The sequence below is a fragment of the Hylobates moloch genome, unplaced genomic scaffold, assembly GCF_009828535.3.
Source record: "Hylobates moloch isolate HMO894 unplaced genomic scaffold, HMol_V3 SCAFFOLD_1, whole genome shotgun sequence".
Lineage (NCBI taxonomy): Eukaryota > Metazoa > Chordata > Mammalia > Primates > Hylobatidae > Hylobates > Hylobates moloch.
Genome location: NW_026652276.1, coordinates 194,074,872 through 194,091,715, shown reverse-complemented (window position 1 = coordinate 194,091,715; position 16,844 = coordinate 194,074,872). Strand labels below are relative to the sequence as shown.

Below are 16,844 nucleotides of genomic sequence, written 5' to 3'. Positions count from 1 at the left end.
CTACATATGGCTAGCCAGTTTTCCCAGCACCATTTATTAAATAGGGAATCCTTTCCCCATTTCTTGTTTTTGTCAGATTTGTCAAAGATCAGATAGTTGTAGATATGCGGCATCATTTCTGAGGGCTCTGTTCTGTTCCATTGATCTATGTCTCTGTTGTGGTACCAGTACCATGCTGTTTTGGTTACTGTAGCCTTGTAGTATAGTTTAAAGTCAGGTAGCGTGATGCCTCCAGCTTTGTTCTTTTGGCTTAGGATTGACTTGGCGATGCGGGCTCTTTTTTGGTTCCATATGAACTTTAAAGTAGTTATTTCCGATTCTGTGAAGAAAGTCATTGGTAGCTTGATGGGGATGGCATTGAATGTATAAATTACCTTGGGCAGTATGGCCATTTTCACGATATTGATTCTTCCAACCCATGAGCATGGAATGTTCTTCCATTTGTTTGTATCCTCTTTGATTTCATTGAGCAGTGGTTTGTAGTTCTCCTTGAAGAGGTCCTTCACATCCCTTGTAAGTTGGATTCCTAGGTATTTGATTCTCTTTGAAGCAATTGTGAATGGGAGTTCACTCATGATTTGGCTCTCTGTTTGTCTGTGATTGGTGTACAAGAATGCTTGTGATTTTTGTACATTGATTTTGTATCCTGAGACTTTGCTGAAGTTGCTAATCAGCTTAAGGAGATTTTGGGCTGAGACAATGGGGTTTTCTAGATATACAATCATGTCATCTGCAAACAGGGACAATTTGACTTCCTCTTTTCCTAATTGAATACCCTTTATTTCCTTCTCCTGCCTGATTGTATTTATGCAGCCAAAAAACACATGAAGAAATGCTCATCATCACTGGCCATCAGAGAAATGCAAATCAAAACCACAGGGAGATACCATCTCACACCAGTTAGAATGGCCATCATTAAAAAAGCAGGAAACAACAGGTGCTGGAGAGGATGTGGAGAAGTAGGAACACTTTTACACTGTTGGTGGGACTGTAAACTAGTTCAACCATTGTGGAAGTCAGTGTGGCGATTCCTCAGGGATCTAGAACTAGAAATACCATTTGACCCAGCAATCCCATTACTGGGTATATACCCAAAGGACTATAAATCATGCTGCTATAAAGACACATGCACACGTATGTTTATTGCGGCACTATTCACAATAGCAAAGAGTTGGAACCAACCCAAATGTCCAACAACAATAGACTGGATTAAGAAAATGTGGCACATATACACCATGGAATACTATGCAGCCATAAAAAATGATGAGTTCGTGTCCTTTGTAGGGACATGGATGAAACTGGAAAACATCATTCTCAGTAAACTATCGTAAGGACAAAAAACCAAACACCGCATGTTCTCACTCATAGGTGGGAATTGAACAATGAGAACTCATGGACACAGGAAGGGGAACATCACACTCCGGGGACTGTTGTGGGGTGGGGGAGGGGGGAGGGACAGCATTAGGAGATATACCTAATGCTAAATGACGAGTTAATGGGTGCAGGAAATCAACATGGCACATGGATACATATGTAACAAACCTGCACATTGTGCACATGTACCCTAAAACCTAAAGTATAAAAAAAAAAAAAAGAAATCATTACTCCAGCTTCTACCTATTTTGTCTAGTAATGCACCTTTATTTTAAATTTAAACAATTGACATGGTTTTCTACTTTGTTCAGTTTGCCTGAGTATCAAACCTGTGTCATTCATAGTATTTATTTTTTATATTATAAAGATATTTGCTCAACAGATCTAATTATTTTCCATTTTTATAGCTCAATGTAGATGCTCCTGATTTTTGCAAGAGACCTTACTAGCTCAGCCAGTCCTGATAGAGCCTATTTTAGCAGGGAGAAGAGAATATTCAGATTCTACAAAATTGTTATGGTATGCAACATGATGTTTTTGTACACGTATATATTAAGAAATTATTAAATCATGCTAATTAATATATCCATCACCTCACATACTAATTTTTTTGTGGTGAGAATATTTAAGATCTGTTCTCAGCATTTTTCAAGTATACAATACATGATTATTAACTGTAGTCACTATGCTGTCAAATAGATCTCCAGAATGTACATTTTCGTTACATATTCATCCACTTGGAGCCTTATGGGCCTAACCTCCACCCTCAAGTGTAAGATAGGCAGGGCACAGGATCAAAAAAGATTATTCTCAAGCCTCAAGACTTACTATGATTTGCCTTACTGGGTTTTGAACTTACTTGGTATCTGCTACCCCTTTCTTCTTTCCTGTTCCTCCCTTTTAAAATGGGAATGTCTATCATGTGCCTGTCCCATGGTTGTATTTTAAAGTACATAACCTGTTTGACTTCACAGGTTCACAACTTGAAAGCAATTTACCTCCGCATGAATTGTGCCTAGAGTCTCACCCATATCTGATTTAGATGATATTTAGATGAAACTCTGGACTTTAGATTTTTCAGCTGATACTGGAACAACTTAAGACTTCTAAGGCTATTGGAATGGAATGAATGTATTTTCTTTGCGAGAAGGACATGAATTTGGGGGGACTAGCAGTGGAATGCTATGGTTTGAATGTTTGTGCATCTCCAAAATTTCATATTGAAATTTAATCCACAACACAATAGTATTAAGAGGTGGGCCTTTAGATGGTTATTAGAGAATGACAGCTGTGGCTTCATGAATGGAATTAGCAACTTAAAAAAGGGCTGGAGGAAATGAGCTACACCCTTTCACCTACTGCCATGTGGAAGACACAGCTAGGAGGCCCTCACCAGACTCTGAATGCCAGCTCCTTGATCTTGGAATTCCCAGCCTCTAGAACTGTGAGAAATAAATTTATATTACTTATCAATTACTCAGCTATGGTATTTGTTGTAACAGCACAAGTGTACTGAGACAAGGTTCTTCGCCTATTTCAAAATTAGGTTATTTGTGTCCTTGTTATTGAATCGTTTGAGTTCCTTATGTACTTTAGATGTTAGCCCCTCATTAGATGTATGGCTTGCAAATATTTTCTCACATTCTGTAGGTTGTCTCTTCACTCTGTTTATTGTTTTCTTTGCTGTACAGAAGCTTATTAGTTTGATATAATCACATTTGTCCATTTTTGTTTTTGTTATCTGTGCTTTCGGGGTCATATCAAAAACATTATTGCCCAATTATTGTCAAAAAGCTTTTCCCTGTGTTTCTTCTAGCAGTCTTACATTTAAGTCTTTAACTTATTTTGAGTTGATTTTTGTGTATGGTATCAGAGAGGGGTCTAATTTTATTCTTCTGCCTACAGATATCCAGTTTTCCTGACACCATTTATTGAAGAGACTATCCTTTCACCATTGTGTGTTCTTAGCACCTTCAATTGACTATAAATCCATAGACTTATGTCTTGGCTCTCTATTCTGTTCCATTGGTTTATATGTCTGTTTTTATGCCAGGACTGTGCTGTTTTGTTATAGCTTTGTAGTATATTTTGAGATCAGATAGTGTAATGCCTCCAGCTTAGTTCCACCTCACAGGATTATCAAAAGGGTTAAAAGAGCTAATGTTATTTTTATCTATTTTAACTACATTCCATTTTCATATCATTTTTGGATTTGAAATTTCACTAAGTGTCCAACATGGATTACTGAAAATTCTGCATATCATCAGCACAGTCCCAGTTACTTCAATGATTACTCTGTGCTAAATGCAGCATTGGAAATACTGGGATTATGAGGTAATTAATCATGACTCGACAACATGAATTGTTACTCACTACCTACATTTCTTCCTCATTTACAAATTGATCATTTCAAAACCATTACAGAACTGGAAAAATGGTTCCTCTACAAGGAAAATATATTCCACCAAGAACTAAGTCTAGACAGAGACAATTTCTAATCAATCAGATCTATGGATCTCACCAGGGGGACAACATTCCCTAAGGCTGCTGAAATGGATGGGCTCATCACATGACTGAACAATCCTGCTGCCTCTTCTTATTACAATGCATCCTGTGGCTGGAGGGAACCTTTAATGCTTCGGTTTACCAGGGCTGTGGCATTAATAGCATGAAAAACATTAAATAATATGAGTCATCCTTGTCCTCAGGAAAAATTCAAGGAAAATAAGCCTTTTCAGCTCTCTTTGATGGCATTTTCCATTTTTCCTCCAGTAACTAGATGTTGAGTACTAAGTCATGGGAAATACAATATATGTTGAAACAACTCCAAGAGGAGGCAGATCATTCTAGTGATGTTCCAATGATGCCAAATGAAAAAAATATACAAGATTATTAAAGATTTTTTTAAGTCATGAAATGTAATCACTTTGATAATTATCTGAACTATAATTCAATTCCATCATAGATCAGTACACATCATCATTAAACTAATTTTATAGGTGATGCTTTTATGGAAATGGTTGGTTATTAGATATCAAAAATAAAGCAAGGTTGTTAAAGTTGTTTGCAAACAAAAATAAAATGTTTTCTTTGCAAAATTTTCCTGGCATTTTATTCAAAGATATATTAGTTCAAAAAAATTATAAAAGTATTTGACTCTTCAGGATAAAGCGTTGGAAGGATATTTTTAAAATAAGATAATATTTAAAATAATTTAATAATAATAGCAATAGTATTGATGCCATGTCCTAACATGTTCACATATTGTCTGCCACATGAATTTATATTTACATCAATTATATAATCCACACATATTCAATTTCTTATATTTGACTCAGCATTACTCAAACATTTTCAGTATTTCTACATAGTCTTCATAATGTTCTGTTATTTTCGTTCAAGTTTTTCTTTTCACATATGTCAACCCCTTTTTAATATGGTTTTAAAACATAGATCTTGCTCTCTTTTTAATGTTTTACAAGGAATTGAATTATTTTAATATAATTTAAATTAACATAACAATTCTAGCACACATTACTTACTGCTAATTATTAATGCATAACAAATCAAGCACAAATTTATTTTTATTCCTTTTATTTAAATAAAACAATTTCAATTAGGGTCTTTTTCTCTTTCTGAATCTCATTCTCCCAATGCAAATTTACTAGTTTGTACTGAGATTTAATATTTCCATATTAAGGTTTTTATCTGTTATGTTCTGCTTTTGTTTTAACAGATAAATGAATTTGAAATAATTCACTTTATTATGGTCATAACAATAAACACTAACTCATCACACACACACACCTTTTATTGTGTTATCTCTAGAATGTATGGTTCTTTTCTTCTGTAATTATAAGACCAATTTTCAGTAGCTTCCCTGATATAAACATCTCTTTCTTCTTATCCACATTCCCACCTACCCCAGCTAGGGTGTCATTTTTCTTCTAGATTTCTAAATAAACGTTGTTTAATAATATCTACATAACAGATATGTAGAAAATATTTTGAGTTTGATAATTAGAGAATATTTTTCAGTAGACTTCACCTATGAATAATGGTTTGATCATTTCTTTACTTCCCAATTTTTCCCCCACTTCTTCCCTATGTAAGATTGAGCCAATACTCATAGAAGTGGAGATCTCGAGTTTCCTTTTGATGAGTAATAAAGATAGATGTGAGAAAACAGGAGCAAGGGAGATCCATGGGATCACATGCCATGGAGCAATGACCCAGATGTTAAAAGGTCCTAGTGATTAAATCATCCACAAATGAATGGACCAGTGCTTCAAGGTCAATGCTTTGTGTCCCAGACACATTGTCACAGGCAGCATGACTTTTTTTTTTTTTTTTTGCTGTCAACTTTGCTTCTGTTGATTGTCTCCTTTATTGGAAGAGAATCAAGTGCAGGGAGGTGCTTTAGAGGTTGGTGCAGTCATTGAATGTACCTAAAATACCCTTGAAAAATCCACACATTCATTATCTCTTTTTCTCTCGAAAAAAGTCTTTGTCAAACAGAGAATTTTCTGAGTAAGGATAAACTACTTTTAGCATTACTTTTTAACACTAGTTTTTAGTAGTGTAAGAGACTATGGCACTGCCCACTTCTTCTGCCATTAAACAGATTAGGGAAAAAAAAAACTGAACACAGAGATCTCATGAGGCAATTGAGTCATTTCTCTACACCTCTGATGACAAATCTTCAGTATGACTTCATACTTTTCTAGAACTTTGTGGATTCCATGAATACAAACTGTCTTACAAGTTAAATATAATGTACTTTCCTTCCCAAAAGTTCTCAGAACTACAGGATGTCAAGTAGAAGGGATTTTTTAATTCATCTAGTCTCCTCTAACCAGCGTAAGTCTTGCTACAATAATGTGGATAAGTCAAGCCAAAGCATTTATTAGCCCAAATCACTTTATGTATATTTCCTATATCATCTACTTTGTTACACTCAATAAAAACTGAAGATCACACTAGAGCAGAAACAAAGATTTAAAGATAATTCTAACCTTGTCTGGACACAGTTCAGGGCAGAAAACTATGATTGAAAGAGAGGAATAAGAGAAACCAGAGGAGGAGCTGTCCCAGAGAGGAAGCTATGGAAAGAAAGGAGACTCAGCAGAAGAAAGGGATGTTTGGTCACAACAACCAAAGGTGAGTGAAAGAAGCTCAGCACTTAAAAGTGCTTGAGAGTGAATTCCTTGAAAATTATTGCGTGGGAACCACTCTATCCAATAGTCTGGGACACTTGTACATTCCCTGAACTGAGAGTAAAGACATTAATGCCTTGTATTAAGGTGGCAATTTAAAGAGAAGTGACTCTGTCCAAAGTAGGCAGAAATTAATAATACTATTTGAACAACTTCCTAGGAGAAGCAACTATGGACACGTCACCACATTTTCAAACACATATATATTTTTTCATAGTTGGATTTGTATTGTATATAGATTCTATGTACATTTTTGAACATAATAAACCTTTTTTCAGCATTAAAATTCCTTAGAAAACAGTATGCTTGGTGGCCATATAATGTTCTATCTCATCAGTTACTATAACTATCCCCTTATTTGGCTATTAACAAAAATAAAAGAATAAACATTTTAATACAAAAATACTGGCCATATTTTCAGAATATTTACGCAAGGTAGAGTTTGGGAAACTTAATTACTGGATGAGAAAGAACATAGAATTTTATACCTTTTCTTATTGCATTTATATTTTATGACTTATTTTTTATCTTTTTTTCTATATATCTTTTATTACACTTTAAGTTCTAGGGTACATGTGCACAATGTGCAGGTTTGTTACATATGTATACATGTGCCATGGTGGTGTGCTGCACCCATTAACTTGTCATTTACATTAGGTATATCTCCTAATGCTATCCCTCCCCCCTGCCCCCACCCCACAACAGGCCTCAAAACGCCTATTGCCAAGATGCTTTCTAAAAAGGTCTGATGAAATTCTCTTTCCTCCACTGTTAATGTGAATGACCTTATTGCACATCATATGACCTTATATTTATGACCTTAACATAAACATTAACACTTTCTTTTAATATTGTTTATTTGTAAATCAAACTGGTGATTATTTTAGTTTTTTGTTTTTTTTTTTTTTTTTTTACTACAGGCACCCGCCACCACGCCCGGCTAATTTTTTTGTATTTCTAGTAGAGACGGGTTTCACTATGGTCTCGATCTCCTGACCTCGTGATCCGCCCGCCTCGGCCTCCCAAAGTGCTGGGATTACAAGCGTGAGCCACCGCGCCCGGCCCAATTATTTTAGTTTTAACTTGTATTCCTTTATGTATTCACAAGATTGAGCACGTTTTTATATGTATATTATCTATCTATAGAGAGAGATAGATACCTCTTCCCTGACATGCCTATTTCTGTACTAAAACTTATTGATTTGTCTGAGTATATCATATATGATAAAAATTCTTTGCCTATTTTTGTTATAAATATTGTCTCATTTGTTGTTCAAACTTTATGATACTTTTACACTAAAGAGTTGTCTATTCCTTGATATTTTTTCTTTTTGATTCTTTCCATTATTTATGGAGACCAAACAAATAAATTCCTAAATAATCCTTACTCACACAGAGATCAAATAAATAAATACCTTAATTAAATTAGAGTTTTCACTTTTTTGTCATTTTATAGCTTGGAAAAGTTTTGGTGCATCACAGTTACTATTGCTGTATAACAGAACCTCCCCAGGGAAACTCATCTCTGCTCCACATAGCATCAGCTGGGGCAGTGGGGCAGATAAGGAGATGCACCACAAAGATCCTCCCCTTTCAAGGAAAAACTTGCTGTCCAGCTGTGGAGTGTGTGGGGTGTGTGGTTAGCAGACATTTCCATCTGTCAGCCCTTTCAGGATCTGTCTTAGATGCAAAGAGCTGCTTCATCCGGAGGTCACAACCTTTCCAGGGCAGCTCTCATCTGATGACTGAGCAAGGCAGGAATACAAAGGTCTGCTCATTCTAACCTGACACTGAACAAATTCGATGGGCAAAATCCACTGTAGAGCTTCACAGCTGGTTGGCAAGGGCTTTGTCAGACCTTCATTATGATTTAGATTTTTCCTCTGCTCGGTCCTGCGTTTCCTCTTTCTTTCACAGATGTGGATTTCTCCTCCCCACTTGTATTACCCACTCCATCTCAGTGTTTGCTTCTGGAGAGCCTAACCTGAAGTAGGCAGCTTGACTGGGTGCTGGAAAATCCTCTTTCAAGATGGCTTACTCCTATGACTGACAAATGGGGGCAGCTGGCCTCTGAGAGCTCAGATGGAGCTATGGACTGAGAGTTCCCATTTTTCTTGATGTGGGTCTTTTTACAAGATGTTTGGGCTTCCTCATGGCAGGGTAACTGGTTTTTATAATGATCAATTTGAAAATGTATACCTTTTATGAAGTACAAAGTTGAAATATTTCTCATCTACGTATCAGTTATATTGCTCAAAATCTCTATTTCCTTACATTTTTAGATTGCCTTGTATAAAATGGGGAATTTCCACTTTTCAGTTTTAGAATATATTTGATGTGCACATTCTCCTCTAATGAAATGCCTTTTGTGACAAACTGAGTTTACACACCATTATAAAGCTATGGCAAAACTCTGTTTGCTTTAGTTTTCCCCAGTTGCATGTTTTATTTAAAATTCTTAACTGTATTAGACAATAGTCTTAATGAGTTAATAAAAGAGAAATAATCTTTTTATTTCATTTCCTATTTAATATTCAACATGAATTATCCAAAATAGGTATATGAATTTTTTCAATCATTACAGATCTTTGAAATCCCATAGCATGTGTAACTGAAATCTAATGAATATTCAGCAAAAGAGGTGCACACAGTTTGACAGGATGGGAATACCACTCCTAATGCTACCAGAGTATTACAAGGACAGGAATGCAGTCACTCTTCTTCACATGGGAATAGTTCCCCAGGATGATGGTTGTCATTTCATCATGGTTAGAACACAAAGGATACTTCATCTGCATTGTAACCAATATTATACTTGGGAATTTGAGATCTGAGCTTGTGGATGCTGCCATTATTTAGAAAGAGATTTAATTGGCACAATATTTTCAGGAATCTTGCAGGAAAAATTCACAAAATTGAAATATCAGTTGAGTTTTATTTCTTTAGCTCACAATATATTCAGGTTATCTCATTTAAGTATGTCATTTAACATGAGATGTACTCCAAGCATAAACCTTGCCTACGATTCTCCTTTTTAAGATATCCTTGGGAAAACGCTCAGTTTTTAAAAGCACCATATTACTGACTCATGGGAACTCTTATAGTTCATGAAGACTTTTCCATGTTTCCCTGAGGTTCTCGGATCTAGCTCCTAATTACTCATTTTACATTTATACAATGTGATTTTTGTTCTTTGAGTGTACCAGAGAACATCTTTATATTTGTTTCTTGCTTATCAAGGTCTTTTGAATTTTGTTCTCAGTCTCCAGGGGGCTAGTGCTTCTGCCCACCACCACTCCCACACTCCACCATACCTTACCATCAAGATGTTCTTGCATTTAAAACTTAATGAAAGTACTTACTTATTTGGGCGTCAGCCTAATAATGTCTTTAGAGTACCTGCTGGGTACACAGAACAGCACTCAAGTTGGAAGAGCACACAAAGGAAACAAAGGATAGATATAGCTCTGCTCTTCAGAAGACTATACTTGAGATGAAGAGAATGATAGACAGAAACTGAAGTATATTTTCCCAAGGCAACGTCTTCCATTATTTCCTAGTGCAGATTCCAAGTGAAAACTGAGTATACATTACATTCTACGACATTATTGATATCGTGTGATTTGTCAGGGCAGGTTATAATGCATGTTACTGATGTGGGTGTTGAAATTGGAGCAGGATGATTTCCTTTTCGAAAAACTACTTATCAAGCCCTGTTTCATTTTGACTTTGAACAATGAGTTGCAATTCTTCTTGTACAAAGCCCACACAATTGCATATCTATAAAATTGTTCTTCAAGATTCTCTTATGCTATGGTAAATATGCAAAATGTATGTCTTCAAAGTGGGTAAGTCAAGAGGAATCAAGTAACAAAAATTAATTGTGAAAATTTCCTTAGAATAGCCTGTATACTAGGATAAATTACATAATATTGAGACATTCTGCTTAACTGTAATTTAGACATCCCGAATGGTTAAAAAAATCCTCTAACAGTGCTTGTCCTGCTGAGTCTCACTGATATTGCCTCCTGCAGCTCAAAAGTCAAAGGCTATAGCTGCATGAAGATCAGAGCATCTTCATATGTCAACTCAGTTAAAGATTTAGTCTCTAACTTAGTTAACTCCAAGGCTGTTTAGTCTGGAGTTTGGAACTGTTTGCAACTGTAGAACAGGGGCCAGCCAGATCTTCTCATTGGATTATATGTAACATGGCAGTTTGTGAATAAAGAGTTCTGTAGCCCATGTAAGTTTGGAAATGCTGGATAAAATATTTTACCATTAGAGAACGACAAACTTCAGCATTTAAGGCTCTAATACGTATCTCAGTTAAAAATAAAACAGTTTGACTCGGTTAAACACAGAATTTCCCAAACCTCCTTGACCATAGAACTCCATTTCATATAAAACCTACTGAAATGCTGCAGAAATAGAGTTCTGCAGAACACACATGAGGAAATATTGATCCATCAAACACCCCCTTGACCACTTAAAAAATACTTAGTAAGCATCTTCTTCATAAAGTTAGCACTTTTCGTCTATGCCATGAAGGCAGTAAAGATGAGCTAGGCATCACATCTATCTTCAAGAAACTTTCAAAGAAGTACAGGAAATGTAAGATTAAAAGCTAACTGCATTTGCAAGCATAAAGAGTTCAGTGCTATGGTAGAGTCCAAAAGAACATGCAATTGGACTCCAAAGAAGCAAAGAAGACAAATGAGATCAGAGAAAGCTTGAAAGAGAATGTACAGTTAGAGGTCTGGCTTCAATGACAGGTGAAGTGTTGCTATATAGGGTCAGGAAGGTTACATTACATGGAGAGTGTGCCAAGGGAGAAGATCCCAGAAGTGCTGGGAAGTGTTGAGGAACAGGTGCACTGCACTGTGCACAGAAAGGCATAGAGTGGAAAACTAAGCCCAGTTAAAGCCAAATTTGTTCCAGCCCCTAACTTTCATATACTATATAGTAGTGACTACTGGGAATAGCAATACAACTTAAAACAAGACCAGCAGTATAATCATAGTAGGTCAATAATTAAATCAGGATTTCCAATACATTTTGGCAAGGTTTTATAACAGTAAAGACAAAAATCTTTAAGAGCACAGAACATTAGTACCAAACATAGTCAAGTAATGCATCCTAGAGAATTCATAGTTGAAATAGGGAATGCAGAACTTCATTCTCTCCACCATGGGGAGCCATATAAGTTGTTTTTGTTTTTAACAGGGGCCATTGGATCAGATCTCTCTTTTCAGGAGATAACTCAGAGGCAATGTCGAAGACAGACTGAAAGAACAAACAGGAGGCAAGAGAACCAGTTAGAAGGCAATGGTAAAGGTTATTAAGCACCAAACTTTAAGAACAGTCAGCAATGGAGGAGAGGAAATGGATATTTTAAAAACTCAACGTGTCCTAATGACCAGTTAGAGGCAGAATTACAGAAGAGGGAAGAGGAAAGACATTTTCCTAATTTCCCATGATGATATAATCCATTAAAGAGCTAATTTTATTTCTACAACTACGTTGGAACAAGATATCAGCAGACATAGAATATAAATGTTCAAAAGATGCAGAAATCATCTTCATTAAGAGACACATTGTCTCTACACACACACATGTGCACACACAGGCATACACACTCTTCTTTATAAACAGTACCCTAATCAGAGTAGCCAGTGTGATCATGTTGAAGCAGAAGGCAACAGTATGGTGATTTCACTGAAATTTTCTAAGAAGTTTTATTATCCCTAACCTTTCACAGAAAATCCATGAAGCTCACTAGACATCTTTACTTAAGAATCCCTTCCTTGCAAATACCATCAATTGATCACTGTCCAGTCATTGCTGCTCTGTTTGATTTTGTGAGCATCCTAGCTTTGTAGAATCTATTGTCATGTTCTCATTTTCGCCCCTTCTTTCTTCACTCATTTTTTTCTCTTAAATATATTCAAATTTAGATTTTTGTAATCTCTTGGATGTAAATCATTTTTTCATTCTACTCTACTAACCATGACTATTAATTCATTCAGTGAATATTTGTTATTATGATTCACTAGAAATATAAGTTCTGTCTATTTTACAATTTTCTTTTGGAATCAGACTTACTTGCTTAATGATATATAAATTGTTTTTTTAGGATATTGTGGGTCAGAAATCTGTCAAAATAAGAATTACATGAGTTAATTATTGTAAGGCAGTCTCTGGCTAATAATAAAAAGTCCTTACATCTTAGACACCTCCTGCTCAATAACATACTAAGCAACTAAGCAACGCTTCAGCCCTCTGCAAAAAATGGGGTTTCCTTCTCTACCCATATATCTAGGACACCAATGACTGGAAATGCCAGCCGGCAAATATCCAGATAAAAGCAGACTACTGAATAATAACAACTATTAGCAATATTATAACAATATGGAAATATGAATTTATATTTTATGATGAAAGAAATATGGGTTCCAGTCTGACCTTTTCACATCTTAGGCATTGGCCATTAGTCAGTCTCAAAAAATGGATAATAGTGTCCTTGGAATAGAGGTAGGCAGCTGAGCTAATTAGAAAATATGTATTAGTTCTTCCCTTTTGTAGTATGTTTGCCCTGAGTCCCAGAGCCATGTTCAGTCCAGTTCAGACTGTAGATTAGGCTCTCCCTGCTAAAAATATTAAAGTCTTTTTAAGCATTAAAAATCTTTAGTGCCATGTTATTGGCCTGTTTCCACTTATTAAGAAGAATATATATTCCTTTATTATTTTCCTCTATAAAGTGGCCTACTTACCAGTAATAAGTTCCCCAGAGCTGCAAAATTTCAAGTTGTGGGTGGATGATCAGTATCAGCAGTGTTACAGAAAGAATTCCTGTATTATGCAATGAATTTTATTTAATGACTGCTAAGATCCCATTTGTTGTATGGTTCTATCATCTATCTTGTTTCTGGAAATTCAGAAACTTCTATTTTTCTCTCCCTAGGTTGCAACTGTTTTCTCACTCAGAAGTTTAGACCCGACAACTTTTCACCCTATATTCTTCACTAAACACAGATCCTCGCTCCTATTACATATACATTTAATAAGTACACATTTGTTCTTTACTGAATTATTTCCTTAAATCAACCTTTCTAGATCATGAGCTATAATGTTAAATTTTTAATGTTCTTAATATTTTTCTATTTCCTTGGGATTTTTCACTCTAATGTAATTCCATCTCATGAGAACCACGGGATAATGTGAGCAACACGGCGAGACATACTGGGAACTCTGCCAGGCAGACTGAAGGGACTAACTGGTTTTGAGAATACTAACTAGCATGAAGGAAAAAGTCATGACAAAATTTAGCTTACTTCTAACAGCATCACAGGATATTATCTGAGTGTAAGTCTGGAGATACAAAGCAATAAACAATATTCAAAAGTGGGTAAATATTATTACCTCAATTATGAAAAATATGTTTTCTCTGAACAAGACCTCAGCTAGCAGCACAGAGTAAAACAAATTAGATTCATTTCAATGGCAAGCATCAAGAAATGTGTTGAGACCATAGCCAAAAATGAATGGCTCTCACCTTAGCTGGAAACCAAGGCAGGTGCCCCAGTGCAGGTATGGCAATCCAGGGAGACACTGAGATCTGCTGGGCATAGGGCTATAACAGAGTCACCCTAGATGCCACGAATATTGTCTATCATAATTCCAATCAAGCAGCTCAAGCTTATCATGCACTCCCTGCCCTAGTAGAATTGACCTGGGGCATTGCTCCTGCCTGGGCCTGAGATGAAGAACATGTGACTACAGCTTTGTAGGAATGTTAAAAAAAAAAATGGATTGAAAGTCTGTCCTATAATTTCACATGTTTGCCAAAATCAGGTTTTTAAGCCTTTTTTAATTCATTTTTCAGCATTTTTCCAGGCCTTCTCTTAGAATCCCTAATTCTGCCAATTCATGATTGCTTATGTGAAGATTTTGTTCCAATTTAAAATCCTCAAGCATTTCTCTGTTTGAGAAAATGAAGTTAAGAATGACATCTGTTATGGTTGGCACTTCTACATGGTCTTTGCTCCACTACAGGAATTTACTGACAGGGTTTGTGACCTGCAGTATTGATTTTCCACATATGTTCCTATGGTAAAAAGGCTCTCATCAGCACCAAGTCCTATGCCTAGGAAGTTTCAACAATCTTCTCTGAAAAGGCTGGCTCATTTTTCTCTCTTTTTCATTTCAGACTGAAACTCCAACTATGAAGTTTCTTTTTCTTTCTCCTCTTTCCTACAAAAAGTGGGATTCTCTAAACATATTTCTCTAGTCTTGATAGAAAATATCATATTAGTAAAGATTTATATTCTTTTTTAAGTTAGACATTTCAGTAAACCTTCCATTTTTGGACACTGATGAAACTTTAGATTGCACATTGCTTATTAAATACTTTTTACATAAAAATGTATTATTATTCTCCTAAAATTACTGGTGGTGTGATGTTTAACCTCTTAACCTCTGTTTTGTTATCTGTAAAATGGGAATTTTGTAGTAGTGTGGCATTTGTGTAGCACCTATCTCAGAGTTGGCGTGAGCATTAAATGAAATAATGTAGGTAAAAGGGCTTAGCTGTCTATAATCTATGCTATTACCATTAGATTGATTAGGTGTATTTTTCTAACGGATAAACCAATTGGTTTTTCTCACCTGGTTCCCCTTTACAAGTGGAGCACGAGGATAGGTTTACCAACCCAGTATGACTCTGAGATACTGAATAAGCATGAGAAAGTGACACTTCATGACTGAAATTTGGACGCTTCTCATGTGGAGCTAAAAACCCGAGCCACCTTTTACAGTGTTGCAACCTCAGTCCCAAGCAGCCTAAACTAAGAAGAGCAAGGCAAAATGAGAAGCCAAGAAAAGGACAGAAAAACAGGATGCTGATGGGTCTGCACTTTAGGGAGAACGGTGTGTGCTAAGCCCAGGAGGAAGTAGATGATCTTCTGATGTAATTCCTGCTCAGAAGTGAACATTTGCTCCATGCCATTTCTGCCACCAACACTGAAAAATTAGAAAAATTCCTTGGGTCTCTTCATTATACAGAAACAACAGTGCAAATTTGTATGACCTAGATTGGAATAGGCCAAGGTTACATTCTGAGCTAAGCCCAATTCTTAGAAATATAACTCTTTCATCTTTAATTTTCTATTTCATTTGAGCAAAACTGTTGGAGATTTCAGAAGCACTCAGCAGGACTGAGGATTGTTGATGAATTTCAAGGTTTTGTTGAATACTTTAAATTGCAACTAATTATAAGCCATTGTTTAGAAATTGTTATACAACACCATTTTTGTAATTGATTTGTATAAACAGATACCGCATTGCATTATGTTTGGTTTTTGTGGTCTGTAAATTCTTTAATTGCCACTACATTTTTCAAAGATTTCACCTATGACATTAACATCAACTTACCCATACTATGGTTTATAGTCTAAAATCTGATATATATATATCTAATTTGACTGTTTTTATTCCCCACATCACCCATGCATGAACATAAATACAGCAAGATTATTTTACTAATTGGCTGGAAAATCAAGATCAGAACCAGACAAACATATCCAATCTTTTTCCTAAAACACAGTTATTTTCTTACATTCTTATATCATCCATAATATGGGGAAAATGGAATATAAATCCACTCAAATACTTACCCATTATATTACAAATGCCTCTCTTTTGTGCACAGTCTCTACTACCCTTTAAGATCTTTGAAAATAAAAAGTCTTAGTCCCCAGGCCTAGCATCATGCCTGGCACTTAGTCATTATTCAACAAATGACTCAGTAAATTGAGAATGCAGTAGGGTCAAAATTGCTTCCAAACGATGAAACATCATTTAAGTATTTTAAATTTGAAACTATAATATAAACTCTAGAATTGGCATAAAATCGTGTTATTTATCTTATACTTGTATTCTTACATTATATATACCTAAACAGAAAAAAAAATTTACTGGTGAATATAGTTAAAAAGAAGAGACCTATAAATCTTTAAAGTATCTAAAGAAATTTACAGTTTTCATACTTTCATCTTTTTTCATAAAAAGTATCTCAAACAAGATTAGATATAAAGCACAGATAATCCAAAGATAGCCTTGCTATTCTCTTGCTGGGTACAGACAATGATGCCAAGAAATATAGAAGAAATAGAATCTTCCTGTTGATATATCAACCCAGTTTCAAGTGCATTTTTAAAAAGGAATCACTGCAGAGAGAAATCAATCAATGCTTTTCAG

General features: G+C 35.5%; 1 protein-coding gene and 1 long non-coding RNA gene across 2 annotated transcripts in view; one reads left to right on the top strand and one right to left on the bottom strand.

Annotated features, from left to right (window-relative positions):
• The first annotated feature begins 6,113 nt into the window (after positions 1 to 6,113).
• Positions 6,114 to 11,912, top strand: LOC131380911 (uncharacterized). Its single transcript, XR_009209204.1, has 3 exons — positions 6,114 to 6,234; positions 6,405 to 6,534; positions 11,814 to 11,912. It is a non-coding gene; the product is annotated as an uncharacterized LOC131380911 (long non-coding RNA).
• Positions 11,811 to 16,844, bottom strand: part of LOC131380909 (putative uncharacterized protein encoded by LINC00269) — a 57,778-nt gene continuing 52,744 nt past the window's right edge. The window contains exon 4 of the mRNA XM_058426106.1: positions 11,811 to 11,873. Within this exon, the coding sequence (XP_058282089.1) occupies positions 11,851 to 11,873 (23 nt within the window). The 3' untranslated portion in view covers positions 11,811 to 11,850. The remainder of the gene's footprint in view (positions 11,874 to 16,844) is intronic.